This window comes from Megascapheus bottae, chromosome 10 (genome assembly GCF_031878675.1).
Source record: "Megascapheus bottae isolate mThoBot1 chromosome 10, mThoBot2.hap1, whole genome shotgun sequence".
Taxonomy (NCBI): domain Eukaryota; kingdom Metazoa; phylum Chordata; class Mammalia; order Rodentia; family Geomyidae; genus Megascapheus; species Megascapheus bottae.
This window is the reverse complement of record NC_143518.1, coordinates 31,768,252-31,795,928: the sequence shown is the minus strand read 5'-3', so window position 1 is coordinate 31,795,928 and position 27,677 is coordinate 31,768,252. Positions and strand designations below refer to the sequence as shown.

Here is a 27,677-nt window from a genome sequence, read left to right as displayed (position 1 = left end):
GTTATTCCCACTAAAATAATTTTATGATTTTGAGCAGATGATTGTAGTACTGAACATTTGATATTCATGCTCCAAATTAAATATATACTAATTTTTAAAAAAAAAAACCTTAGATTTCTTCTTATCTGGATTTGTCATTGTGTACCAGATAAGATTAGGTTTGGTTATGAGTTTGTTTTTTAAAAAAAAGCCCAAACAGCAATGAGTTTAAAAAAAGGAAATATGTTTATTTCTCATATTCACATAGATAACAATATAGCTTCAGCAGATGACAGGGTGGCTCCCAGAGTCTTCAGGAATTTGGGTTCTCTCCACCTGCTCCTTCTCCATGGGCACATACCTCTTGCCTTTTAGAGAAAGTCATGCAAAGATGTCCTGTGACAGCTGAGCTTATCTAATGCTCAGAAAAGCTGCAATAGAGACTGAGAAATGCAGGCTTTATTCCAGTTCAGCTTTGCCAGCTAAAAAGGTAGAGTGTTATGTACATGCGATGGCCAGCAGTCCTAGCCCTACCTGGAGGTGGAGTATCTTTGATCTGACTCGGGGAGTGATTTGGCAATGAGCTCCTGTGCCCAAGGCCTATCTCCAGCTTCACTCAGAACCTCACTTTGCTCCCCGTGTCTTTCTACATGTGGGTGCCTGCTTCCCTGCCATCTGTCTAGGGCTGTTCTTTCAAATGACTTCCTTCCTCCTCTCTGCCCATCTAAATTCTACCTGCGTTTTTTTTGTTGTTTTTTTTTTTTTGGCTGGGAACTATTCTTGAACTTCTTTTTCTCAAAGCTAGCACTCTATTACTTAAGCCACAACTCCACTTCTGTCATTTTTCTGTTTATGTGGTACTAAGGAATCAAACAGAGCTTCATACACACTAGGCAAGCATTCTTCCAGCTCTGTTCAACCTGCCTTTGAAATCTGAGTGCCCCCCACCTTCTTGGCAGAGTCTTGCTCCATTTCCTTGTCTCGGTAATCTCCTTTCCATACTCCTTGAGCACTTTTTATCATTACCAAGTACTTGGCAAGTGTAGGCATATTCATGAACTCCACTTGTGTGCCTTTTTACCTTCACAAGAATATAAGCTCCTTGAAGAAAAATACCATGACTTCTTATAGTATCTCTTACTATGCTTGCATGTGATCCTAAGACTGTTGTGTGCCTTGTTAGTACTTGGAAGTCACACTCAGAGCCAGAAATGAACCATTAACTCAGTTCTGAACCTAACTTACTATCAGATGTTATCAGAAGTAGATGAATGAATGCAGTGTCACCAGAAAGCTTATTTGATTGAAGGATGGTGGCCCATTCCTTTGATTCAGACATTTTACAGTATGTTACTATAAACTGCATCTTTAGACCTGACCAGTGATCTCCCTTTGAGGATAATCAGTTTATCAGATTATCTAATGAGAGAAATTCGACTTTGCGGGAATCTAAGTCTCATCCTGTGACACTTAAGACACTGCAAGTTCTATCAGGTTTTAGATTAATGGTTATTTCCCCCAATTAAGTTGCAATCTCTAATTCGGCAAGATCAATATCTATTTCTGTCCACTTCTTCTATTGTTACTTATTGCAAAACCGGATACTTTCCAGCTACTTAATAAATACTTGTTGAGGAAATGAATAAATAAATGAGTAAATAAATGATTAAGCTGCTAAAGGGGCAAATGAATCAGATGCCTATTCAGACATTCCCTTCTCACTATAGAATAGGCACATGCTCTACATACCCCTTGAAAGCACAAGTAGTAGGGAAGGTTAAGGACAAAATAGCTGATACATGACTACCCATAAGCTACCTTCTTCTTTTGCCAGAATCCTGCTCTGAAGATTGGAGGCCCATCAGGCAGCCAGAACTGTGTCCTATAACTACTCGCAGACGAAATGTGCTGAGCATTCTTCCTTTTTCTATGGTCATCTGACCAAGCAGAGTATCATTCAGATGGATGCTGTGCTCAAGGAACTCACCTGCACATGTCCCCTGAGGTCATAATGTTGGGATACCTTCCAGTTTGTATGACACAGCACAGTCTGCAGTGCTTGTCCTTATTATTTCTTTGGTGTTCACAATGACAGACCAGAGTTATTGGCCTCATTTCATAGATGAAGGTATAAAAGCTCCAGGCCTTGCTCATGGTCATGTTTAAGGAACTAGGGAACTGCACGTGTGGCAGAAAACTTAAGGCTAGGTAATAGCTTTGAATTTTCCTTATAATTCACAGAGACTATAATGTTAGCATAAATGCATCAGGCCTTCCTTTGAGCCCAATGATAGCTCTCCTCTTCGTTTTACTGAACATAGTACACCATTGTAAATCAAAGGGATTCAAGAAATCAATGTATTAATCTCATTCTAATTCAACTGTGACTCTTGGTGGTACAGTTCAATTGCACTAAAATCTTTTTCTTTCTAGTTTTGATTTAGAAAGCAGCTGACTTTGGTTTCACTTACAACTCAGTTAAAAAATTTTCATTGGGGTTGAAAACAGACAGATTAATTCCATCTTCTTTCCACTTTTGATTTATGTCACATCAACTCCATTTTCTCCTAGGCAGTGAAAGTTTTGCTCTTGGCTCTAAGCTCTCTGTTCTGATTCCAAACTTCAGATCTTTTCCTGAGCAAAGGCCATGAAAAGAAAGTGTTCAGAGATAGCTGGAGAAGTCTCCCATGTCTTTCTCATGATCACTTCTTGGGATGAGAGATCCTAAGCTATCTTCTAGTTAGAATTTTGTCTGCATACCTTAAACCAAACAGGACGTAAGTTTTCCCCCATATAGCTGATTCAAATGAGTGAGATTCACATTAAGGTTCAATAAACTGATGTTAAGAAATGAGAGTATACCTGTTCAGCTCTTTATCTTCATTTTCTTTAAAGATGCTCTGACATTACTTCAAAGACTTCTTTGAAGTTTCAAACTTCCAAGATTTCTAAGCCAGTCATCAATGACCAAGCCCTGAGAGTATGTCTGACTCAAAATACACGCCTGCCCCTTCTACATGTCTTTTGCAGAACTACTTTGTACATCTCATTCCCTTCCTATGAGGTAGAGATGCCTCAGCAGAGTGCAGCTCCTCCATTAAGGAGCTGAGGTTTAGATCTACATGTCTTCTTGGAGTTGGAGATGGAAAAAAAAGATATGTGCAGGTCCTGCTAGAAGCCTGGGAGAAATGAGTAAAGCCTTCACTGTGTGTCTGTGTGCAAGAAAGATATCTTTGAACCTTCCTCCCTCTTAGGTGGTCTACATGAGCAAATGCCCACATTTCCACTGTGTTTGGGCTGTTATGAAATTTGGAGATTATTTGAGGCAATGGTAGCATTCACCAACCCATACCTGATATACATACCTGTCCCAGCTTTGCTGTCATCTTAAGAAACACCAACATTTGTGTTTCTTCAAAATCCTGATTTTTGAAAGATGAATGAAAACAAGGGAAAAGGTATCACTCCTTGGCTCTCATTGGATGCTGCAGCAGAGAGCCACATCCAGCCCAAGGAGGTGAGTCTGAGCCATGGACTTCTTTAGTGGGATTCTCCCCCACCAGCGTGGCCTTGGAAATCACCTCTCTCCTTCCAAACCATCAGCAATAGGCAAAAGCAGCCTCCAGCATGGGACAGAGGAACCAAAGTTGACATGGCCTGAACAATGGCAGGTGGGTGAGAAAGTAGACATGGAACAATGCTATCCTTTGTGTCTCCAGGCTTCTCATTCACACTGTTTCTGTACTTCTTTCTTCAAAGTCACATAATTATTGACTATCCTTTCATCTATCACTTTTAAAATCATTGCAAGTTTGGGGAGAATCTGTCTGAGACCTATTATCGGCTGTTCTGCTCTCCCATTCTGTCTAAACATTTATCATCAATCCTTTATGAGAAATCTGTCTAAACATTTGCCATCAGTCCTTTATGAGAAATCTTCTTCTTGTTTGATTTCCAAGCATATGTTCACATCACACATGGTACAAACTGCTCTATCATGAGTGAGTCTTATGGAAAAAGTAGAATGTCCTCAACGCTAACTGCTGTGCATATTTCAATAAGACTAGGGTCTTGTCCACTTGGGTGAGAGATTGAAGACCCCTTTTTTTAGATTTTTGCTGTACTTCCTTTCTCTCTTCATTTAGAATTGCACCTTAAGCTACTCCCCATGTCTCTGTATTCCAGAGTCTCATGTTTTCCTTATTTCTTGTCCACCATTCTGCCCCAAAATAAACCACAGCTCATTTGTAAGATGTTTCTTTTTTTTAATTTCACCTTCATATGCCATTAAAGAGTGGAATTAAAGGTCTCTATTTGTTTTCACTCACATAATATCTGCTACATTCTCCAACGTGTCTGTACCACAGACACAGAGCCCCACAACATCTGCCTTGTTCTCATTCAGACTGCTTTGGGGTTCTTCCTGTTTTGCATAAATTATAAACAAGAGTACACACACAAAAAAAAAATCACACAACAGAGACTCTACCAACAGGGGACGTCCTTCCTCTGGCCTGGCAGAGCATGAAGAGAACATGCGGCTGAGTTCACTGGCTCCAATGACATCTCCAGGAGTGAGGCCAAGCCTGTCACAGTCCCTTTAAGAGGAGTCTAAGTTATCTTCTGTCCTTCCCCTGGATCTTTCTGGTTTCTCTTTCTTGGCACAGAAAGATCCCATCCTAGCACCATAGTTGGACACCAGAGGGTAGCACTCTCCTTGTGTTCCATAGCCATGGGGTCTTCTGTGCTCACACCTAGAAGAGGGAACTGGAAAGAAGAACCCTGGTTCTCTGCCAGGTCTTCTCTCTCCCTCTGAGCTTCACAAGGCTGTTGAGAGATAGACCTCTGGAACATGGGGTCTCAACTTTTTTTTTCAGTAAAGAACCAAAGCTAGATAACAAATATTTCACACATTTTGTCTGCAAGTATTTAGTCTGTCCCAACATTATTTTTATAATGATGCTTTAAACTCTTTTTAACACAACAGATTTGCAGGTACAACTGTGTTAACCTCTGTTCTAGAACACTACTCTGACATGCCTTCTTCTGCGCCCTGAGCCCAAACCTCACACCTTTTCCCACTGAAGGACTCTGGTCCCTTATGAGCCACTGTCTGCCTGTGTAGGTTTGGCAGATGGACTCTGATTGGTAAACCTGTCCAAGGGACTCAGGTGAGGCAGCTTCCTGCTCTGCACTTCTAGGTATCCTCCCTCTCACCAAGTGAATGGTTTGGCTATGATTTTAAACAAATATCAAATCTTAAGTCTCAGTGTAGATGGTGTGTCCTGGGGAATGGAGCTTGATGTCTCCTAGAGAGGTAGGAACATGTTATCAGCCCCACACTGGATGCAGGAGCTCAAGAGTAAAATCATCCTTTCAGATGCTGTCCAACCATCCTATGTGAGAACTGAAGAGAAAGCCCCAGAGTCTAGACTTTGTGTTTTCTAAGATCTTGGTCAAGAATTATTCTGTCCCACTCAAGCCCAGTGATTAAACCTCAAAGAGAGTAAGAGTCCAAGTCCACTAGCGAACACTGCCAGCTACACAGAGCCACTTTTCAGGTCACAGTGACACTCTAAGAAACAGAATAAACTCAAACACTCAATGCTGTGGGGCAAGCTGGAACAGCCCCCCCTGTCCTGCTGACAAATCTCTTCAAACTAAAAATAAAGTTTATAAAAGTAAATTATCTTGTTTTATAACTTAAGTGCATCAAGCATTTCCTTAAATATAGTTCACACTGAAAATAAAGTTACTTTTGCTGTACAGTTGGTGTCTGTTATAATTAAGAATAAACTTTGATGATAAAGTATGAAGGATTATACACTCGCGCACACACACATCTATCTATCTGTCTGTCCGTCTGACTTCCTATGGTGTGTGGATGGATAGATGTATGCACCTCTTGACAAGTGCTTCCCCAAAATGGTGGGAAGTTGTTAGGAGTCCCTAAGTATCTAGTTTGCATGAGAATGTTTATATTAAAAGTCCCTGTCCTTAATGATAAACACATCTTCTTATCTAATGCTAACACTCCTATTAGAAACATTAAACTATGCAATCCATTAATGTATTCAGTCTTTGGAAATGCTGAGCTACATCTTGTCATTATACAACAGCATCCCCAACAAAACTCCCTACCCAACCCATCTCTTCTCTGGCCTCCCCAGCCTAAAGCCAGTGACCCCTGGTATCATACGGTTGTTCCATATGGGAGCCTAACCAGCAAACCCCAGGGGAAGACTCAAGAGGTGAAATAAGAATTCTGCATGGAGTACAGGTGGTCAATAGGGTTTCCCACCCTGGACTGCAGGGGACCGGCTTCTGAGGTTGCTAGGAAACAGTCACCCAGGTTACTGAGGGAGGTGTCATCACTATCCAAGTCATGGAAGAGGGGCTCAGCACCTGAAATGGAGATGAAACACAGGCATGAGAGTCTTCAATAAAGCAGTCACTTCCGTGCTGGGAAATTCAGCTGAACTTAAAAATACACACTCTTCAAATGAGGCAGTGTTAACAATGCCACCCAGGGATAAACACTTGTCTTTTCAAACAGCAACTTCACTGAGTGCCTTTGTCTCTCCAGATTTGTAGGACACAGGAGAGGAAGGTTTGGTGCTTACCCTCAAGACCTCTGCCCCAGAGCCTGAGGTAGAGCCTACTTCATTCACACTACTAGTCACTGAAAAGGCAGAAACCAGGCCTTATGAAACTGGTCATGGGGTATTAATTGTCCATTTTACTGAAGGACACATCACCGGGGTCTTAAGGTAATACAATGCCTGAGACTCTGAATAAGTAGGACATTTGTGTAAAACCCATTTGTCCTGGTTTCCCATAGCCATGAAGTGAAGAATGGTTCAGAGGTGACAGATATCTGCTGACAGGGCACACGCATATTTATGGATGTATGTGTGGGTAAGATTAGCCAATTAAGGCCCTGAATAGTATTTGTTCCCTTGAAAAGCCAAATATGTGACATTCAGGGTGGTTAGTGTACTATTCTAATTAAGGAGGAACATTGACAAAATTTATGTGACCTTTTAAGTCTGTAGTATTAATATTTTGCAGACTTGCTGGACAAAACTTTAATGCTTAGTTATCAAGGTAATTCATTACAGCTTATATATAGATTAGAAGAGTGCATAGCATACTCCATGGGTTTCTCTCTATATGTATAAAGATGTAGTTCCTATAGCCCAGGCAAAAAGTCAGCAAGACTATCTCAAAAGGTGGTACTTACCTGCAATCTCAACTAACAGGAGGCAGAGCTAGGAGGGACACAATATGATTCTAAACCTGAACAGAAATAGAAGACAGTATCCCCCAGAAACAAATGGTGGCCACAGAGAGGATATGGGTGATCTTGTTCAAAGGAAATATACTCCTTATCTGCCTGAAGGAACTATAATATCTCTGTACAACACCTTTATAATAACAATTAAAATATCTTTAAGTAGAAAAAGACTAGGGATATGGCTCAAGTGGTAAAGCTGCTTGCATAGCCAGCACAAGGTTTTGGGTCCCAATTTCAGTACTACCACTAACAATAGTAACAATAATAGTAGTACTAAAAGTAATGAGAAAAGATGTAGGCTGAGTTGTATCCTGAGGCCAAACTTTATTAGCCTTCTGCTCCAGAGCTCACCTCTGCCTGCTAGTCTCCAAGGCTCATCTGTTGTTAGCACTGGCTTCAGTGGAAAGGAGAGTGAAACAAGGGAGGGTCACTAAGAAGGATTAAAAATAAAGGGAAACAAAAGCATCATGGATGAAGATGCATGAGTCTTTATTCCATAACCCATGGGTAAGCTATCCAAGCAGCATTTTGTGGGACATGTACTCTCTTTTGGAGTTCCACTGTAGATGTGTTTGGGGCGGGAATAAGAAACCCACCCAAGCAAGTGGGGGCTGGATTCCCCCTTACCATAGGGGTGCATGTGATCTCCGGGCATCTGGGGTGGAGTGAGCCCTTGTCGGAAGGGATCCGAGTTGTAGACGCTCTGCTCAATGGCCAGCAGCTGCTGTGGGGTGGGCAGAGCTGTGTAGGGGTTCATGATCCCTTCCATTCCAGCACTGCTACCACCGTTTGTCTGAGCTGCGGGGCAAAGAAGGAAGAGGTCAACTCTCCACTTGCAACATCCCTCACTACTGCTGCTCCGTCACATAGCCCTCTTGTAAGTGCTGAAGCATCCTGGTGGCATGGCAGACTGATAACCCAGAACAAGAGACCCATGTGGGTACAAAGCACTGATACCACCACATCTTTTGTGACCTAGTTAGTTCCAGATAAAATAAGAGTTGAGAACAAAATTCAAGTCTCCTGACCAGCTTGTTATTCATCTTTTCCAACACTATGATCTTGCTCTCAGTCTTCTCGATCATAAAAAATACCACTAAGTTTAAAGGGTAAGACACTAAAGAAACCCTAGGTTGCAAGAGTCGAATTCTGGATCCAGGCTAGCCCACGTGTCATCACGCTTCAGTCCATGGAAAGACGAGAATCTCTGTGGACAGGGTTATGCTGCATTACCTTCAAAGTGCAGTCTACACAGCAATGGTATTTTTTTATATTAAGCAACAGTTTATAAAAATGCCGACTTCTTAGAGTCTATATGGACTTTTCTTATGAGTCAGAATCTGCATTTTTATTAAGATTTCAGGTGATTTATATGCACTTTCAAGTGTGAGAAGATCTTATGATACAAATCCTTAAAGGAGCTCTTGTTTCATGGATAGCTAAGTTGGTAGACATGGATATATAGCCCTTTAAGAATGGTCATGTTCTTTGTGACTATTTTGATTGTAACTGTACTACTCTCTAATGCTCAGCTACCAAACCTTGTCCTGGCTGAATTTCTTAAGCCCAACTTATAATTCAGTTCTTTCTAATGAGTTCCTAAGTGTCTTTGAATGATTTGGCCTAAAGGATGTGTCTTTATGTGGTAAAACTACAGAAACTCTAGAGACTTTATCTTACCTGCCAGTGCCATTATTAATCTTGAAATTTTCATGATAAAGAAAATCATAATTAAAAGATTAAAAAAACATTTAGAAAAGAATGATCATGTTCTTTTATTTCTGCCAGTCCTTCGGCCTGAACTCAGGGCCTGGGCACTGTCTGTCCTTGGACACATTTTGCTCAAGGCTAGCACTTTGCCACAGGACCACTTCTGGCTTTTTCTGAGTATATGGTACCGAGGAAATCAAACCCAGGGTTTCATGCATGCTAGATGAGTACTCTATCACTAGGCTATGCTCCTGGCCATGGCCTCATGTTCTTGAAATAGTGAGATTGTTGATATTCCCTTTGAGCTTCATGGAATATCCCAATACCTGCTTCTGACGATTCCTATTCCCAATGGGAATTGGGAAGACAAAGGAGGAGGAGAAAGAAGAGAAAGATCAGGTAAAGGTAACTTAGGCAACGGCCTAGTGGACAAAGACTCAGAGATGATTTCTAATCTCAGCTCCATCCCTTACCAATCTGGACCCCTACTCTAACTTGCAGAGCCTTTGTGCATCTGTAAAATGGGGACCGAACATTCTCCTCACCTCAGAAAAATGCTTAATACAAATGCAACTTAATAACATGTATGAAGACACTTTGTGAACTGTATGTGTTTGAGAAAGGATAGGCTTATCATCTGACTCCCATTATTTCCATTATTTTACATCATTTTGGAGAGGGAAGGGTTCTACAATTTGGATCTTAAAATATTACTCCAAAGCTCATATAATAAAGCCTGTGACACTATTAGGAGCTGGAGAACCTCTGGGTGAATCAATTAGGAGGAAATTAGGTCATTGGGACCTCCTCTTCTTCCTCTTTTCTTTTGCTCCCTGACTACAAGAAGGTGGCAGCATCCTCTGTTGCATGTTCTATCATGGTGTTCTGCCTCTCAACAGGGTCATGTAACCATGGACAGAAAGTTAACAGGTTAGCACCTGTGATGTCTTCAGTAAATGGATGTGAGGAGGAGGAGGAAGGCTAGATGAGAGGGGAAACTGGACATGGTTTTGGCTCTGTAAATGGTCCTGACACTGGCAGGATCTAAGCAAGAGGTCTGTGCATGAGGCCACCACCACCTCCAATGACCACATCTAGATATGCAACTCAGATGCTCTGAACAGACTTGCAAGTTCCTCGTGGCTCAGTCCTCACCTCAAAGTCTTCTGTCTGAAGTGGGTGTGGGCTGGCCTTTACTATGTACGGGATAGGTCACTCAAAGAGCCGAGCAGTTGGGAGTCCTTTTGTTGGAGGGGCCTAGACACCAGAAAAGCTTCACCTGGGAGAGCCCCCAGCTTACCAGAACTCAGCCTCTGGGTGTTCTGCTGGTCTTGCTGCTGTTGCTGCTGCCGCCTGGCCAGCTTCTTCATCTAGGGAGATGAGAACCACAGGATTAGTCAGAAGTCTGCAGAGGTTCACTCTGTCAGAGGGAAACCGAAAGTCCAGGGCCCTCTGCTTGAGACATGCTATTTGTAAAGCCTAGGAAATGTTTCCCCAGCTTTTTCTGCAGTCCAGGAGCCCTGTGAAGGAGAAGTGCCTTGAGTCAAATGCAAGGAAGGCTGTTTTGGTGGTAAGAAGACAACTGGCAGAGAAGCAATGCGAAACTTGTCTCAAAGAACAAAGAATTCTTCTCTGCAAGGACCGTCACTGCTAATCCTGTACCAGTTTAATGTAAAGCAATAAGAAGAGCCTGAGACTGGGCTTTGTAGCCCAGGCTAGATGTGGAACAATGGCTTCTGAGGAGGTAGGATTTAAGATGTTCCGAGAAAATGCCCTTCAATTCCCATCTACAGGCCCTTGTATTTGAAACACCTCTGACAGATTCATGTCTCTGGGCAGGAAGCTTGGTACCAAAGCAAACATTTATCCCACGTGTTTGTCAAAACATGTTCTGAGGAACACTGGGGTTCCATGGGATTTAACACACACTTTGAGAAAGGAGGAGAATATGAGGTTTTTAAATGAATTTATTGCAAGGTTTCTCAGAGCTTTAAAAGTACACTTCTGCTTAATGAATCTATGAGTTATGGGTGCTTCTCAGATGTGTATGGTAGCCTCTTCTAACGAAGAAAAAATACATCAACAGCCCTCTTCTGAGGAATTGGTTACAGAAATGTGAACTGCACCAGTCATAATCCGGTTAAGAGAGAATAAGTTATCACTCACTAAAACCAGGCCACATACATTTTTAGGAGTAGGAGGATAAATGAATGAAAACGCTCCAACGAAACCCATAACAGGAGCATTCTAGCTTTGGACTGTGCTGTGATGAGGTGTCGTGGGCTGTGCTGGTGAAAGGCAGATCAATCATGGGTGTCTGGGGGGGTTTCTTTGAGATTTTCAGAGAACTTTAGGATTTGAAATCGATACACAATAATTAAAGAATAAATAAAATGAAAGTGCAAGTAAAAATTAAATCATGTGGTATTAAGCTAGACACTGTGATATACACATACATTCCCAGACACCATGTAGCTGAAGTAGGAGGATTGTGACATACAGGTTATCTGGGGCTACTCAGTAAGGCCCTCTTCTCAACCCGTACAGAAAGACACAGAGAAACATTTATTTATGTAGATGGCCAGTCAGATTCACAGTCAGGGCCACTAGGAATACAGAAGCCACTTTGGAAAAAAAAAAAAAAGAAACAAAAACCCTTTTTCTTTCCTTCTTCAGGGACACTATAGCTTCAATAATCACTAAAAATCAAGAACGCTACTTGGAAGATGAGCATGGTGGCATGAACTTGTTGTCTCAATGGCAGCAAGAGGCATAAATAGGAGTACTGTGATCCAGGCCATGCAAAAATCAGGACCATGTCCTAAAAATAACCAAAGCATTTGGTAAAATAAATTGAGGAAGAATTGAGCAACTATAAGCAAATGATAGTTAAATTTCTGTAAGCATACCCACAGCGTTTTTCAGCATATTTTAATGAGCAAATTGGGAGATCAAAATGAACTATTCATCTAAATTTAAAAATAAATAATAACCTGGGCCGGGAGTTTAGCCTAGTGGTGGAGTGCTTGCCTTGCATGCATGAAGACCGGGGTTCGATACATAGAAAAAGCTGGAAGTGGTGAAGTAGCTCAAGTGGCAGAGTGCTAACCTTGAGAAAATCCCAAGGACAGTGCTCAGGCCCTAAGTTCAAGCCCTGTGACTAGCAAAATACATAAATAAATAAATAATAACCAAAGCAAAAAAAGCTAGAGGAAAGGCTTATGTGGTAGAATACTTGCCTAACAAGTGTGGGGCCCTGAGCTCAACCCCCAATACTGCTGAGACAGAGCGATGGGGGGAAATGGAGAGGAGAGGAGCGATTGTTTAGGAGTTCAGAAAAGAAAACTTGGCAGCTAATAAGATGCCCTATTGCCGCTACTTCAGGAAGGCAGCAGCACAACATGAGACAAAAGTCAAAGCAGATTACCTTGGCTCTCTGGTTCTGGAACCACACCTGGACGACACGGACACTCAGCCCTGTCTCTGCAGCCAGCGTCTCCCTTACCTTGAAAAGAATCGAGCGTTACTGGCATCACATGGTAGGAGACAGAACACCTCCTATGTAGTACATGGACAAGGGGCCCAATAAGGAGGCCGGTGGTCTGGCTGCCTCTTACACAGGGGTAGCTCCTGATTCACGTTCCACATAAACCAGGTCAGAAGTGCATGCAACCCTGCAGGCAGAGAGGGTGAATTTCACCAGATAAAGTTAGGAACCCTCATTAATTTAGATGTGCATTTACCAGGAAGTGTTTCTGGGTTTTTCTTAGGCCTTCACATGATTGGTTCTCAGACATGATCAGAGTTCATTGCATTTTAGCTATATGCTATGCTTAACCTACTTAAGAGAGAAGAAAAGTGAAAATAACTTCACAGAAACAAATGGTTCTTTCCTCTTGCTTAAATCCATTGACCTAAAACTTTTGGCTGTGTCTCTGTAACTCCGGATGACTTTGGATGTTGTACAAATGTTCCTATTTACTGTTGTCCTGAATGCACCCTACTCAGAAAGAATAAGACATAGGCAAGAGCCATCTGGAATCTGGTGAGGTGAGGTACACAACACTGATTCAGAAGCATGCACTGGGGGTACCTGGAGGCAAGATGGTGGGGATGCAGGCAGCAAAGAGATGTGTTTAAATATCTGCCAGCTACTCAGGCCATGGTGAAAGACTGGAAAAACGAGACCAGAAAACTCTGATTTCTAGAGTAGGACAGAGATGCTAACCTTTCAATAAGAGTCCAGAGTTGAGGGCTGGGAGTTTGGTCTAGTGGTTAAAGTGCTTGCCTAGCGTGCATGAAGACCCGGGTTCAATTCCTCGGTACCACATACATAGAAAAAAGCCGGAAGTGGTGCGGAGGCTCAAGTGGTAGAGCTCTAGCCTTGAGAAAGTCCAAGGACAGTGCTCAGGCCCTGAGCTCAAGCCCAGGACTGGCAAAAAAAAGAGTCCAGAGTTGATGGGGTGGAAGGAACCTCTAAAATACACATATGAGTGCAGCAAATTGAGGCCTTAGGAAACACCACATCTTGACCCTGCTACTTCGGGTAAGGCTTAGGAGATGAAGAAAGAATAGGCTGGAAATCGAAGAAACATCCTTCTGCTAAGCCAGCTACAAGAGAAGGCACAGAGGGGACCCCTTGCACCTGCTGAAACCCTATCCAGGCCTTAGGGGCCCAGCTCAGAAACCACCTGCTCTACAAAGCCTTGCAGATTCTGCAGGCAGAAGTGACCTTCGCCACTTTTTCCAGTAATCCCTTCCTGACATCATCGCAGCTCTCCCTGGTGCTTTGGTTGTGTGTGTACTCATCTACCGTCATCTGCACACAAGTATCAACACGAGGCCCTGTGGAGGCTAAGGGTTCACACTGGAACATTCTGGTCTCTGTGCACAGCTATTTCGAGGGCATCTCACTTTCTCGCAGTACCTCACTCAGAGGGTAGCCCAGGACAGGAAAGAAAGAGTTCCTTCATGTTTTTCTCATGTTAAAGTTATAACCAAATTGTATTAATGGTTCAACAAATACAAAATAAATAAACTATCTCATCAAAACATTAAGGATTTTTTGGGGGGAGGAGGTAGGGGTAGATTATTTAACTTGATATTATCTTTAAGTAGCTATAAAAAGGGGTTACCTTTCAACATGTTGGTTGATAAGTCTCATACCCACTGAGTACCTGTTCACACCAGCCCTACTTCTATCAGCCCCAAATTCAATACTTTGTTCATTAATAGATGAAAGGAACAAATTAGCTGTGGCCTATGCATACAGGGGAAGACCAGTCACCGCCACAGGATGGACTACCACGTGGATGAGTCTCCATCACCACATGGAGGAGACCAATATCCACTCTATCCACTCCGCTCACAAAGGAGTACCTACTTTAAGCTACACACTCACACACGGTTACAGCACTTGATCTCCACCACAGCTGATAGTAACACAAGTAGTAGCAGTCTACTGATCTTGCCATATAGTCTTATTGCTTGTCATGAAATGAAAGATCTGAGTAGGGCCTTGTAGACTTGGTATGCTCTGGTAAAGGCATGAAGTGATTACATTAGTTCCAGAGCCACAACTTAAGTGTCCCTGGAGTCTGCAGTCACACTCATTGTCTGATTTTTCCTCCCCACAACTTATGCCCCACTTGTTCAGTGCCACCCAGAGTCATCCATGTACACACAAGGGAATGGAGCCCTCTTCCTTTTCTGCCCTTCTCCCCTTATACCTTTCGGCAGGGCTTGGAAGAAACCTCAAATGAGGCCTTGAATGCTCTCCTCTGCTGAGTCGTCAAGATGGTCCTGGGACGTTTTGGGCGCTTATGATCTTTGCCATCCTCACCTGCCCCTTTCCCTGCCCCATGGGATGACTTGCAAAGACTTTCTTCATCGTCACTTTTTCCTGGAGAAAGTAGAAAACCACGTGGTTAGTCCCTGAACAGTACTTCTTAAGACCTTTGGATGCCACATTCTCAGGATGGGTATGTGTATGTAGAACAAGCTGTGAGGTGTGGCTTTGGTACGTTTTAAGAAGACGTGGAGCAAAGCACTTCTGAACCTAAAGGCAAGAAACAGAAAGTCCAATGGTACACCTCAGGAGTTTAGCAATGTGAGGTCCTGGCTTTGAATCTCCCACAGTGTACCAAGTTAGTTAACTCTCCATGACTCAACTTCTTCAGGTATGTTATCAATATGATTTACTAAATAGTGTTTTCCCAGACTATACCTGGAGCAATCACATATCACTTCCTAGACAGCATGTCAGAAATTCTAGCTGCCACAGGAGACAAAACCAGCACTGTTCAAAACGGCATAGAGGGCTAGCAAAGATGACTAAAATCATAACCAGATAACACCAGCAACATACCATATATACATGTCTATAAAATAAGGAACTCTCTACTATAGTAATTATAGGCTTTGTGAAGTAATTTCATTCTGTAAGCAGTGAGCATTACATGGGTAAACCTGTAAGGGAAATCAAGATCACATTCTTCCCCGGGCTCTTACATATGGAAACTTTGATCCTAAAAAAGTGTGCAGCCAGGGTTTAGGGAAAGACTGAATATGACAGATTTTACTCTAACTCCGGCACTAAAAGCCTTTGATATGGAGTATTGGTAGGTCACACCTGCAATCCCAGATTCGCAGAAAGGAAAGGTCCAGAGAACCACGTGAAGGGGGTTGAAGATCTTCCTAGAAGAAGATTTGTAAAAGTGAAAGGCAGAAGTAAACACCGAAGAATTAAAAAACCTCAGGGAAGTAAGGAAAACTCCTAAGAGGACAAAAGGTGGAGAAAAAGAAAGCCAGAGTCACCCTTCATCTCACTCCTCCATGGCTCAGAAACTCTCCTGGACCCCATGTTCCAGCCAATGAGTTTCTGCGGTGAGGTGAAGAAGAAACTTCTGTGGTGCTACCAGGCAGATATCCTACCCAAGCTTCATACAGATCAGCAAAGCAGAGAACTCTAAAGTTCACTTTTAAGGCCAACCTTAAAAATGAGAATCAGGACAACTTCAGCACAAAACACATTCAAAATGAAACTGTGTCATCTTCAAATACACCTCAAGTCTTCTGCCACTGTGGTCAATAAAATGACAATTGCACTTTGTCTTCTGGAGTCCAGAGATTATTCTACTGTGACTGTCATGCCCAACAGTTTTATGTAAAGGCTTAATAACTTAGATAACGTAACTAATGAAAATTTAAAACCTAAAACAATAATAGTAGTCCTCACAAGCTGACACCATCCAGAAAAAGAAGCATTGATCCTACTACAAACAAGCATGGGTTTTTGGATACATCTACACGCATGCTTGAATTCTGGTGCTGCTGGTTCTTGTGTGAGATTCTGAATGTACTCATAAGAATCCTCCTCCTCAGCTTCTCATCAAGAGACATAATTGCGTCGTTGGAATTAAAATGAGATGACAGATACAAAGGGTTTAAGCATTGTTTACTGTGTGATGGTTGTTAAACAAATCAATGACGGCCATCCTTTCAACCTAAAAACTATCCTTGACCCGAGACACATGCTGTCAGGCAGTAATCATCCCCTATCTATCAGAGATCTATGCTAAGGTTTTATACTACCAGTGTTCATTTATCTCTTTCTTTGCATACATGGACAGACAGAGTCAGTGGAAAGCAAGTATGAGAGTGGGATGAATTCTGGGATGGGTGTGACTGCTGAAGGGTGTTCCCAGATAGGGACTGTGGGTCCACTATTGCTGTCTCTGTACCCAGCCTTTCCTAGGGCAGCTGTACATTTTCTAAGAGCTGTTACCCCAACAGGGACAAGGGGAAGAGAACCATCTCCTGGGCTAGATAGTCCTGTAGGGAGCTGCTTGTTCTTTATTTGTCACCTCTATACAGAGGACAGGGAAGAAAATATATTTATATCAGAGGAAAAGGGGAGGTGGGGGTAAAGGAAGAGAACAAGTGAGCAGTAGTCGTAGTGGTTTGTTTCCATAGTGCTCCTGTCTCTTGTATGGTTCATTTTACCCTCTGATTCCTCCTTTCATTGCAGATTGCTGCAGTGTCAGATGGACACCAGTGGTTTACCACTATAATCCTAGCCACTCAGGAGGCTGAGATCCAAGGATCACCCTTTAACATTAGCCCAGGCAAGAAAATCAGGAAGAATCTTATCTCCAATTAATCACCCAAAATTCAAAAGTAGAGGTGTGGCTCAAGTGGTATAATACTAAGAGTACTTAGGCCCTGAGTTCAAGCCCAAGTACCGGAGCAGGCTGGGGGAAGGGGGATGGCTGGAAGTTAAAGAGGGAGGGAGGGAGGGAGGGAGGGAATGCAGTGTTTGAAATATATACTTGTCAATTTGCCCAAAGTCAAGGAAAAGTCTAAAGGAGTCCAGAGCTTTTTCCCAGAGTCAACAGAACACTGAGGAGCAGAATAGGAAGGAAAAGCTTCAAACAGCAGAGAAGCAGAGCCCAGGGGCAGCCCCTCTCCCTTGCCAGAGACTCCCACACCCAGATGCAGGCTGGAGCAATCCCTCATAATTTAAGCTGACACCCCTCAGCAGAGATGAAAGGAACACCACTCCACGTGCTGCTCGCAGACAACAAATGTCAGCGTCCCTGGAGGCCATTTAGACACAAGCACAGCATAAATCTGACTGCTAGTGGGGAAGTCCAGAGATCAAGTCTCCATGCACAACCTACCAGAGTGAAATGAATCGGCTTGGCATAGAGCTTGAACATGTTCTTCAAGGCCTTTCTTTCCCCTTTCTTGTAAAAGAAAAAAAAGTCTGGAATAGTTCAAGGCTGTGGCTCCCCCACTTGTGTTCCTCCCACTTCCTTATGACATAAGCAATCGCAGATGAAAGACTTGCCGTGCTTTATGGCTGCGAGACAGAGCTGTACTACCTGTGGGGCCGTTAGATTCATTGCAGGTTGTTGGAAAATTCCCAAGGACCCATAAACAGGGCATGAGATATCTGAACTTGGCTCAGGAGGTAAGGGTAAGGGAAAGGATTGAGAGACCCTCATGTGGGGGGGAGAGAAGGAGAGAGAGAGAGGGAAGGAGGGAGGGAGGGAGGGGGAGGGTGAGAAAGAGAGAGAGACAGAGACAGAGACAGAGACAGAGAGACACAGAGAGAAATAGTCTCAAATGCTTCCCAAGTGATGAGCCTTATAAATGTCTTTCAGGCCAAGGGAGTAGAGGAAGGGTCTGGCGTTTGTTGAAGGTGAAGGGAGGATTGAAAGAATTAGGGAGGGATTTATGAAGCCAGGAAATACAGGAAGATATTTCAGCCACTGCCCTGCACTACAGGGTTGGAATTCCATTCTTCCTGTGAACAGAGGCGTCGCCTCTGGATTGGATAAACTAAGAAGGGCATTTCAAAGTCCAAGAGACAACAGTATGGATCTTCAGGAAAACAAAGTCTGTGCACCTATTGTTTGGAATCCATCTTCCATATTGTCCTTCAAGAAGATTCAATCTCAGAATAAAGGCAATTCCAGTAAAAGATCTGACCAGGAATTGTGAGCTCATACCCACAATATTATGAGGCATTGCACAATGGAAAACTGGTATCCATTATAGAGGAGAAGAACCCAAGATCCAGTGAGGGGAGGAAACTGGTGAAGACCACACAGCACACAGCTGAAAATGAAACACAAAATGAATAATTTGCCAGATTTTTTTTAAAAAGTACAAAGGGCTGCTAGACCCTGATGGCTCACATCCATAATCCTAGCTATTCAGGAAGCTGAGATTTGAGAACAGAGATTGGAAGACAGCCCAAGCAGAAAAACTCATGAGATTCTTATTTCCAATTACTCTTCAAAAGCCAGAACTGGAGATGTGGCTCAGGTGGTAGAGTACCATCCCTGGGCAAAAAATGCCAAGTCAAAGCCAGAGTCCCTGAGTTCAAGCCTCATTAGTAGCATTTTTTTAAGTAGAGAGGAAATGGGATGCTGAGAGAACAGAGGCCTAACAGCCAAACCAGTGACCTGAGAGAAGGGAGGGCTCCTCAGATAACCCCTCCTTGCCTGCCATAAAGCACTCAGCTTTGTCCTGGGAACTAGGGGAATACGTTAGAAGAGTAAGAATGACTTCTTGCTCTTAAAGAACAGAACACTACGTTGAGGAGATTAAAATGCAAGACATGAAATGAATATATAATAGTGTCTAATTAAGTATATGTGGTGCAGACTAGAAATAGAAATACTGAACACTTAGGAAACTGTCAATAGCCAGAGAGAAGCAGCGAATCAAGAGAGGTTCACTGTTAAGAGAGGAATGGTTTGGGAACAACAAGAAGGAGCAGGTAGGTATTCAAGGAAGAACTTGGCCTCTTTGGTACAGATGACAGAACATATGTAGAGACGAGTAGAAGGTCCTCAGGGCCTTCAGCAGGGGTTACACACGTGGGGGAGAGAGGAATTCAGGATGGAGAGACCACTTGGGAATTACTGGCAGGATGCTGGCGTTCCCGATGTGATTGGTAATGATTGCATGATGGAGATGGGGAGGCTCTGCGGCTGGAAGTATGGGGAAACCATGAGCTCTCACAGAGAGCATGGTAGACTAGGCACAGGCTTTGAATTACTGTGGTAGTGTGAGGGTGATACTAAGTCATACATCCACTGTATAGCTAGGCTGAGAAAGTATCTCAGTGCAAGCAGTAGACAAGGACTCTGCCGGGGGGGGGGGGGGGGTGTAAGATACCCATGCTTTGTGGACCAGCTCTGTGTCTAGAGCACACATTTCATTTCAAATCATCTTTGCCACACAGTATAGAAGCTCTTATCACTTTCCCCTCCCCTATGTTTATGAGGTATAACCACAGCCTCTAAGAGCTGCAGGAGCCTCCCGCCCCCAACACAGGACCCAGGTGAGAGGACAGAGTTTCAAGCAAGGTTTCTTTGTAGTCTCAGACCAGTGGCCAGAGACACCCCTGTAGGGAGAAAGGAGCCTAGCTTTCTAACCAGCAAACCAGGTATAAGTGAGTGATGTGCAGTTTCTGGACATAGTGTAGTGTAGTATAGTATAGTGTAGTGTGTTTTATCTCTACAGGCACCAAATATTCATTCTCTATGGAGTGATAGAAGTAACTGATCACAGAATAGGAGATATAGATTCTGCTCCTAATTTTTGTTAGTAAGCTGTATACTGGGGCATAGAACTCCTCACACCCTAAGACTCATCTCCAGCATGATTTAAAGCTTCTCATGTTTACCTATTACTTGAAACGTGTCATTGTACAGTTGTTTACCCTCGCCACTGTTTCCATTACAATTGTACAAAGCAGAAAATACATAAATATATCCTCAATGCTTTTTGTGTGCTGGCCTGGCACTTGAACTCTGGGCCCAGGTGCTGTTCCTGAATTTTTTGCTCAAGGTTACCAGCCTACCAATTGAGCTATACCTCATCTTCCAGCTCCTGGAGGGCTAAATACAGATATAAGTATTAGGGACTTTTCTGCCTTCCTCAGCTGGCTTTAAAGGGCAATTCTGAGATTTCAGCGTCCCTGAGTAGCTAGGATTTTCATGCGTGAGCCACCAGTGCCCAGCTAGCCTCGTCCTTTTTAACAGATGACTAAACTGAGAGTGGGGAATGTCAGTGACAGTGGGGGTGATCTCTTGCTGAAGGGTACACAACTGTGACACTCTCATTCTACCCTCAGCTGCCTGTCTACATCCCCCACAACTCCTCCCCCCTCCCCGAGAGTCCATGGATATTTGGTGTTTGTAAGATGTCAGGTGCTGTATAATTTCAGGCCCTGCTGCTTTTATTAAAGAGTGCAGAAAGAAAGGGCTTGAAGGGGAGACTTCCCAGGAAGAAAACATCCCTGCTCCTGCTGGAAAAGCCATTCTTTTCAGACCCAGAAGGAGAGAGCTTATTCAAATCCTCTACCAAATGCCTCACCCTAGCCCTGCTCCTTCCCCTCCCTCCATCTGCACATTACCTGCCCAGCCACTGCAACCTCCACATGGGCTAAGTTCAAGGAAGCTCTCCAGTCACAGTGCCCTAAGCATTTCAAGCACAGAACAGAGCAAACAAAAGCCAAGTTGCACTCCGGAGTGAGGCCACAGGTAAAAAGGTTCCAAGAAAGACACTTTTGTTTTGAGATGTCCCCTGTGGATGGGGCTCCTGTGCCAGGTGGGGGAAGGGCCAGGCAGGTCAGAGACAGGGCAATCCTGCTCAGATAGCCAGGCAAGCCCCATAGGGCTGTGCCTCTCTACTCCTCAGTGCTGGCAGCTGGCCACAGCTGGATGGCTCTCTTTTTGCCTTTCTCAGCTGGCTGCTGGCTCATGAAGGGAGATCTTGTGCTTGGGAGGTTTGTAGGGAAACAGAATGGTATTAGTCTGGAGTGGTAGAATCATTACTAATGATCTGCAACCGTTTCAGGACTTTTCACATTTGAGTAGGGCTATGCTAACACCTCTCTCTCTCTCTCTCTCTCTCTCTCTCTCTCTCTCTCTCTCTCTCTCTCTCTCTCTCTCTCTCTCTCTCTCTTCTCTCTCTCTCTTTCTCTCTCTCTCCCCCCTCTCTCTTTCTCTTTCTCTCTCTCTCCCCCCCCCCTCTCTCTCACACACACACACACAACGCACGCACGCACGCACTGAATTTTTCCTTCTGAAAGTTTATATCCTTTTCCTTCATATCTGATTAAAAACCAAAACATGATTATATGCAGCCTTAATTGGTAAGCATGGGTATATACTTAAAATCTGTCACAAACTATGAATACCTACAGTCCCAATATCAGAAGATTCCTCTACACCAGCATCATTGTACTCAAAGCAAACATGGAAAAGTGTAATCCTAGATATTCAATGAAGCTGAGATCTCAGAATTGCTTTTCAAAGCCAGTTTGGACAGGCAGAAAAATCCCAAAGATTCATCTCCAATGAACCACCAAAATAAAATAATAATAATAAGCTGGAAGTGAAACTGGGGTTCAAGAAATAGAGCACTTGCCTTGAACAAAACAGCTCAGGGACAGTGTCTAAGCCCTGAGTTCAAGCCCCAAGACTGGCACAAACAACGCCCCCTCCACACACACACAAACACCTTATTTTATTTTTACTTGGCTAGCTTCAAAGCAGGAGGCTAAGAAGCTCACATGGTTCTTTCATTGGTCTGGGGCTCACAGCTCTGTCTAGATAAGAAGTCGTTAGTCCAGTTTTCTCACGGTCACTAGATGGGGCTGTGACAAACATGGCATGGATTAGCCTTATATTACTGAGGTTTGAGCATGTTTGCTCCAATGTAGGAAGTGATTTCAATGAATTGGATGCTCTCTTTTTGGATTAATCTAATTTTACTGCATTAGTTGCTAGTCTTCAGGAGGATAAATGATCTGAGAAAATCAAATTATAGGTAGGTAGGTAGGCACAGGTTGGTTATCCATTTAGATTATAAAAAGATATTGAGGAGTTAGGTGAGTTGATTAACACTGAAAACATTTTCATGGAAGAAGCCAGTATATTCTAGTCAAACTCTTCATGGATTGTCACAGAAAGAAGTTGCATTGATAACCACAGCTGACTGTATTGCTTGAACCCTTGGCCAAGATACTCTGGTTCTGATCAGGCACTCTGCTGGTTTGGAAAGGTGAGCGGAAACAAATATCCTACCAACTCTGTGCCTTCATATTCCAGTCTATTCCATAAGTCAAAGAAAGAGCAACTATTATCAAACTCTATTGCTAGAATTCATCTAGGATTACATTTATTTCACTTAAGCTATAACCTAAATTTCTCTTCCATATTGATATCAATCCCACCAATCATCTACTGCTTCACTAGTACCCATCCAATTATGTTACAGTATGGACAAGAGAAAAGGTCATGACAAAAAATTCCAGAATTATGATAACGATGGCTAGAGGAAGGAGACCGAAGAAAAGAAAACAGAAGTTATAAGAATGTGAAGGAAGGGGCCGGGAGTTTGGCCTAGTGGTTAAAGTGCTTGCCTAGCATGCATGAAGACCCGGGTTCGATTCCTCGGTACCACATACATAGAAAAAAAAAAGCCGGAAGTGGTGCTGAGGCTCAAGTGGTAGAGCGCTAGCCTTGAGAAAGTCCAAGGACAGTGCTCAGGCCCTGAGCTCAAGCCCAGGACTGGCAAAAAAAAAAAAAAAAGAATGTGAAGGAAGCACTCCACAGTAGGTACAATGGCACAACTTGTAGTGTGGACTAGGACAGGGAGTCTTCAAAGACAAGTGTCTAGAAAGACAGAAGCATGGGGTTAAGGAACCTTCAGTGCTGGCTGGGCTGCTCTTTGTCACTTAAGTGATTTTGACAGTCATAATTTTTCATGGACACAAATTCAAGATTAGGTAAGGAAAGTATAAATATGTTTCACAGGAAACCATTCTCTAATTATGGTATAAAGAAACACACTTTGGAAACTATTGTGGTTGTTACCCTTGAGAGAAACTGAGTGTTCCAACATAGTCCTTTGGTGAAATCATTGCAAACAGCACATCACAACATCACCAGTCTTAGCTAGCCTTGAATTTCTACCTCTAAAACACTTCTTCTCAATCCTGTTATTATTTGCAAGGCATAGTTTACCACAGAAATCAGAGTAGGAGAAAAATTACTGTTACTCTGAACCTAAAACACTAGAGTCTAGAACCTAGAGCAGTAGTTGTCAAATTAATGACACCTCAAAAGCTGCTCACAGCTGGTTGCTGGGGAATCCCAACACAGAACTTCTCATTTGACAGGTCTGGGATGGGGTCTGAGTCTTCTTAGCCTAACAGGTTCCCAGGAGATGTTAATGATACGGGTCCAGAAACCACACTTTGAAAATCACTGATCCAGAATAGAATATTCCTTACTCTTCCTTCTTTTGAGTGTGTAAAGAAAGCTATTTGTGAGTGCCTCTGAAGAAGTAATAAGCAATCACGACACCTTCTATTTTTTGTAGCGTTAGAATCTTAACACCTTTGTATTTTCAGCCAAGCCAAGTTTTTCATCCCTTTGCAATTATTTCGAATCCTCAATGATCCTTGTTAGTATTGATAATTAAGGAAGATTTAAACCATTTTCTAAAACAAAAAGAAAACCACAACACATTTTCTACCTTAAAAATAAGAGTATGATTGGGCAGGGAGTTTGGCCTAGTGGTAAAGTGCTTGCCTAGCATGCACGAAGACCCGGGTTCGATTCCTTGGTACCACATACTTAGAAAATGCCAGAAGTGATGCTGAGGCTCAAGTGGTAGAGTTCTAGCCTTGAGAAAAATCCAAGGACAGGACTCAGGCCCTGAGCTCAAGCCCAGGACTGGCAATAACAAAAAAAAAATAAGCGTATGACTAAAGGAAAAGGTGACTATATGGTACAGAACAGTGACCTAGGGCTGACATGAACAGGGCTAAAATTGGTAGTATAGTACTCGGCCAACCACAAGTAGTCCTCCCTCCTCTGTCAATGCAGTGGCTACCCAACATCAGCTCCGTGGGTATTCAAGCTGGAGGAGAGCAGCAAGCCCTTGAAAGGCATCTGTATCACCTCATGCTCACGTTTCTCTCCATGCCCCTTCTCACCTCCCTTCATTATCACCTCTATCAGGACTGAAGGGAAGCGCTGAGCAGCCCTTCTGTTGGTGAGACCCAGATGGTTTCAGAGCTGCACATCTCTTACAAATCATGAATGGTACCCAATGTGCCTGTGTGGGGTCCCAGATCAAGTCATCCCTTGAGGGTCAGCTGTTTCATCTTTGCTGATGCAGATGAGAGCAGGAACAAGGATGATTAGAAAGTTTGTCCAGAGAGAAGGAACTTGAAAGGTGGGAAAAGCAGGTGACTGGTAGACGCCTGACGGCAGCTGTGGCTTCACCAGGTACTTAAGTCTGTATCAATTTTTTTTCTAGCACATGCCTGCTCTGTGTAACGGGCCTTCGCTTTAAAACCTGCCACATAAACTGCCCTTCCATTTGCTGTCTTATACTTTCCACAGAAGTTCTTCATTTTATAGAAACTTGATCTTCAAGGATAAATATTCTTCATACACACGGGACACCTGATCCTATAGTCATTCACACATTGAAAAATATTTGTGTGCCTAACACCCCCACCCCAAAGACAGGAACCTAAAAAACACAGTCTGGTGCAGGAGATGACAGGTAAGCAGGCTTTTTAACAAAGCAGGCAGAGACATGTTTGGATAACATAAGATTCTGGAGTCCTCATTAGAGGGAGATGTAATGTGCTCAAGGGAGGAAAAAGTATATGTAGAGTGAGCAAAGCAGCTCAGGATATGTTTAACAAAAGTAAACTTAACACAGAGGAGGAAAAAAGCAAGAGCATTCTAGCACAGAAAACTGGGCAATGGACAATAAAGAGGAATAAGCAGTGCTGATTAAAAAGTGCCTTGTTTCCACTTTCTAAAACATAGTTGGCAGCCAGCACGAGGTGTTAGAGAAAGCCAGGGGCATTGCAGAGACCTAGATTCAAAGCCAGTTTTTTTGGGGGGGGGTAATGTTTCTAAATCTCTCAGCTTCCAATACCGGGCTCATATTAAGCATCAAAACTCAAACCATCAGTATACTACAGTCTTGAAGTGAGATCAGTATGAGAGAAAATGCCAGTTATGGTAGCATGCACCTGTAATCCATCATGGAGGAGACTGAGGCAAGATGATCATAAATTCAGCTTAGATTACATAGTCAGTTTCAAATTAGCATGGGACACATAGTGAGATCTTGATAAAAATTAGAAAATGAAAGAAGAGTGAGGGGAGGAGGAGGGAAGGAAGAGGAGGAAGGGGAGGAAGAAGAAAGGGAGAAGGAGGAGAAAAAGGAAGAGCAGAAAGAGGAAAAGGGAAAAAAGGAAGAGAAAGAAGGAGGAAGAAAAAGAGAGGGAAACAGTTGTTTAAAAAGAAGAAGAGGGACTGGGAGTTTGTCCTAGTGGTAGAGTGCTTGCCTAGCATGTACGAAGATTCGAGTTCGATCCTCATATATATAAAAAGCCATAAGTGGTGCTGTGGCTCAAGTGGTCTTGAGAAAGCCCAGGATAGTGTTCAGACCCTGAGTTCAAAGCCCCAGGACTGGCAAAAAAGGAGAAAGGAGACAAAAAACTCCAGTCACAATTAAGGAAACAGTCATATCATCTGTAGATAATTACAATATCCTTTTAAAGGTTCACAGTTATGGGTTACTGATAACTCATAAGGCTGACGTCTTAGGTTCAGATACTGACAGTACAGTGGAATAGTGAATAATACAAACAAGTTCCTTATTCCAACTAGGGATCACCTCTTTAGGAAAGGATATATTCAATAAGTAATAATCCAAATCATTCTAAATAATCAAAGTCAGATTCAAATCATGACAAGCAGTTGGAGAACATCAATGTCTGTGATGGTGAAGGATGCTATTTCAAATACAGTGTTTAGTACTCTCACGGGTTGAGATCCTGCTAAGAAAGTGGCATTTGAAGGTGAAAAGCAAGCAAACTGATTGGTCAACTTAGGGCAGAATGTCCCAGGTAGAGACCATGTCCCAGGCTAGGTCATAGTTCATAATGAGGAAAAAAGTATGAAATGAGGTAAGATGCAGGTGCCAGATCATGACAGGTTAAACCAAAGCTGTGACAGGGTGTCACAGATTTAATTTGAGTAGCATGAGAGGCCTAAGCTGGTCACTGGAAAAGAGAGAAATAAGGAGAAGTCAGAGGAGCTACAGAAAGCAAGGTATTTCCTTGACTTCCCTCTGCCTCGAGTGCTATGACCCTGGCAGCTGTTGAATCTTCACATCTTTACCTCTTGCTGGCTCACACCTGACAAGCTGTGGCAGCTTCAGCTTCCAACAGCAGTTATCTCACCTCCTCACTCTGTCGCTCTGCTCTGTCCCTTTGATGCTAATTTGTATGCTGTCTCACCATCCTATCTGCTTGCATCTCAATAATCTAAAAAATAAAAAAAAACTCAGCTGCAGAGCATCATCAATTCTCTGAATTTAACTCTTTTCTAGATGTGACTGCCCCCTTCATTTGCCCAGTATTTCCAGACCTGCATTTCTGAAAACCAAGCTATTCCCTCAGATTCACTCCCTTCCTTCTTTTTCTTCCTTGGAGCTAGTTTGCTAAGGCGTATACATGAGGAGAAATTACATAGTTAGGCATGCAAACATTTACTCCTGAATACAGACTTTAAGTGCTGGACCTGCAGTTGTCAGCACCATGGTCAGATCCAAGAGGCCAAAGACAAAAGGCTAGAGCTAAAGGACAGTACGAACTTTAAAATCAATCAATCAATCTTCTTCCAGACAGGAGAGAGAAAATGGACAATAGCCAGTATGCCACTTCCGCTTGCAAAAACTCCCTCCAATTTGTCCATCAGCTGTTCATCTATGTCATGTGCGGTCCAAGCAGTTAAAAACACATGCTTCACTACATTCCACAAAATGTCTCGGAATAGCAAGAGTTGAAATGATCTCTGTCTTAGAAATGGTTCATCAAATAGGGCTATCTGTAATTGTAACAGTATGTCATTTTATGGGCCACCAAAGAAGAAAACAATGTGGCTGACTAAGCTTTGCTGTAACATTTTCTGATTATGCTAATGATGTCATACTCCAATTTTACATATGTTAAAATGGGACCCTTTGCATAAAGTTTTAGGATAAAAACTAAAGGCAAGGTATGGCTTCAGATACTAAAGTTCTCTTAAACCAGAGAAAACAATTTTAAAAAACACATGAAATGACA

General features: G+C 42.9%; 1 protein-coding gene across 1 annotated transcript in view; it reads right to left on the bottom strand.

Moving 5' to 3' along the window:
* Positions 1 to 4,293: 4,293 nt before the first annotated feature.
* Positions 4,294 to 27,677, bottom strand: part of Lmx1a (LIM homeobox transcription factor 1 alpha) — a 133,525-nt gene continuing 110,141 nt past the window's right edge. Inside the window, exons 4-8 of the mRNA XM_090339794.1 lie at positions 14,716 to 14,888; positions 12,414 to 12,491; positions 10,287 to 10,356; positions 7,904 to 8,074; positions 4,294 to 6,384 (exon numbers count right to left, since the gene is read on the bottom strand). Of these exons, the coding sequence (XP_090195920.1) occupies positions 6,224 to 6,384; positions 7,904 to 8,074; positions 10,287 to 10,356; positions 12,414 to 12,491; positions 14,716 to 14,888 (653 nt within the window). The 3' untranslated portion in view covers positions 4,294 to 6,223. The remainder of the gene's footprint in view (positions 6,385 to 7,903; positions 8,075 to 10,286; positions 10,357 to 12,413; positions 12,492 to 14,715; positions 14,889 to 27,677) is intronic.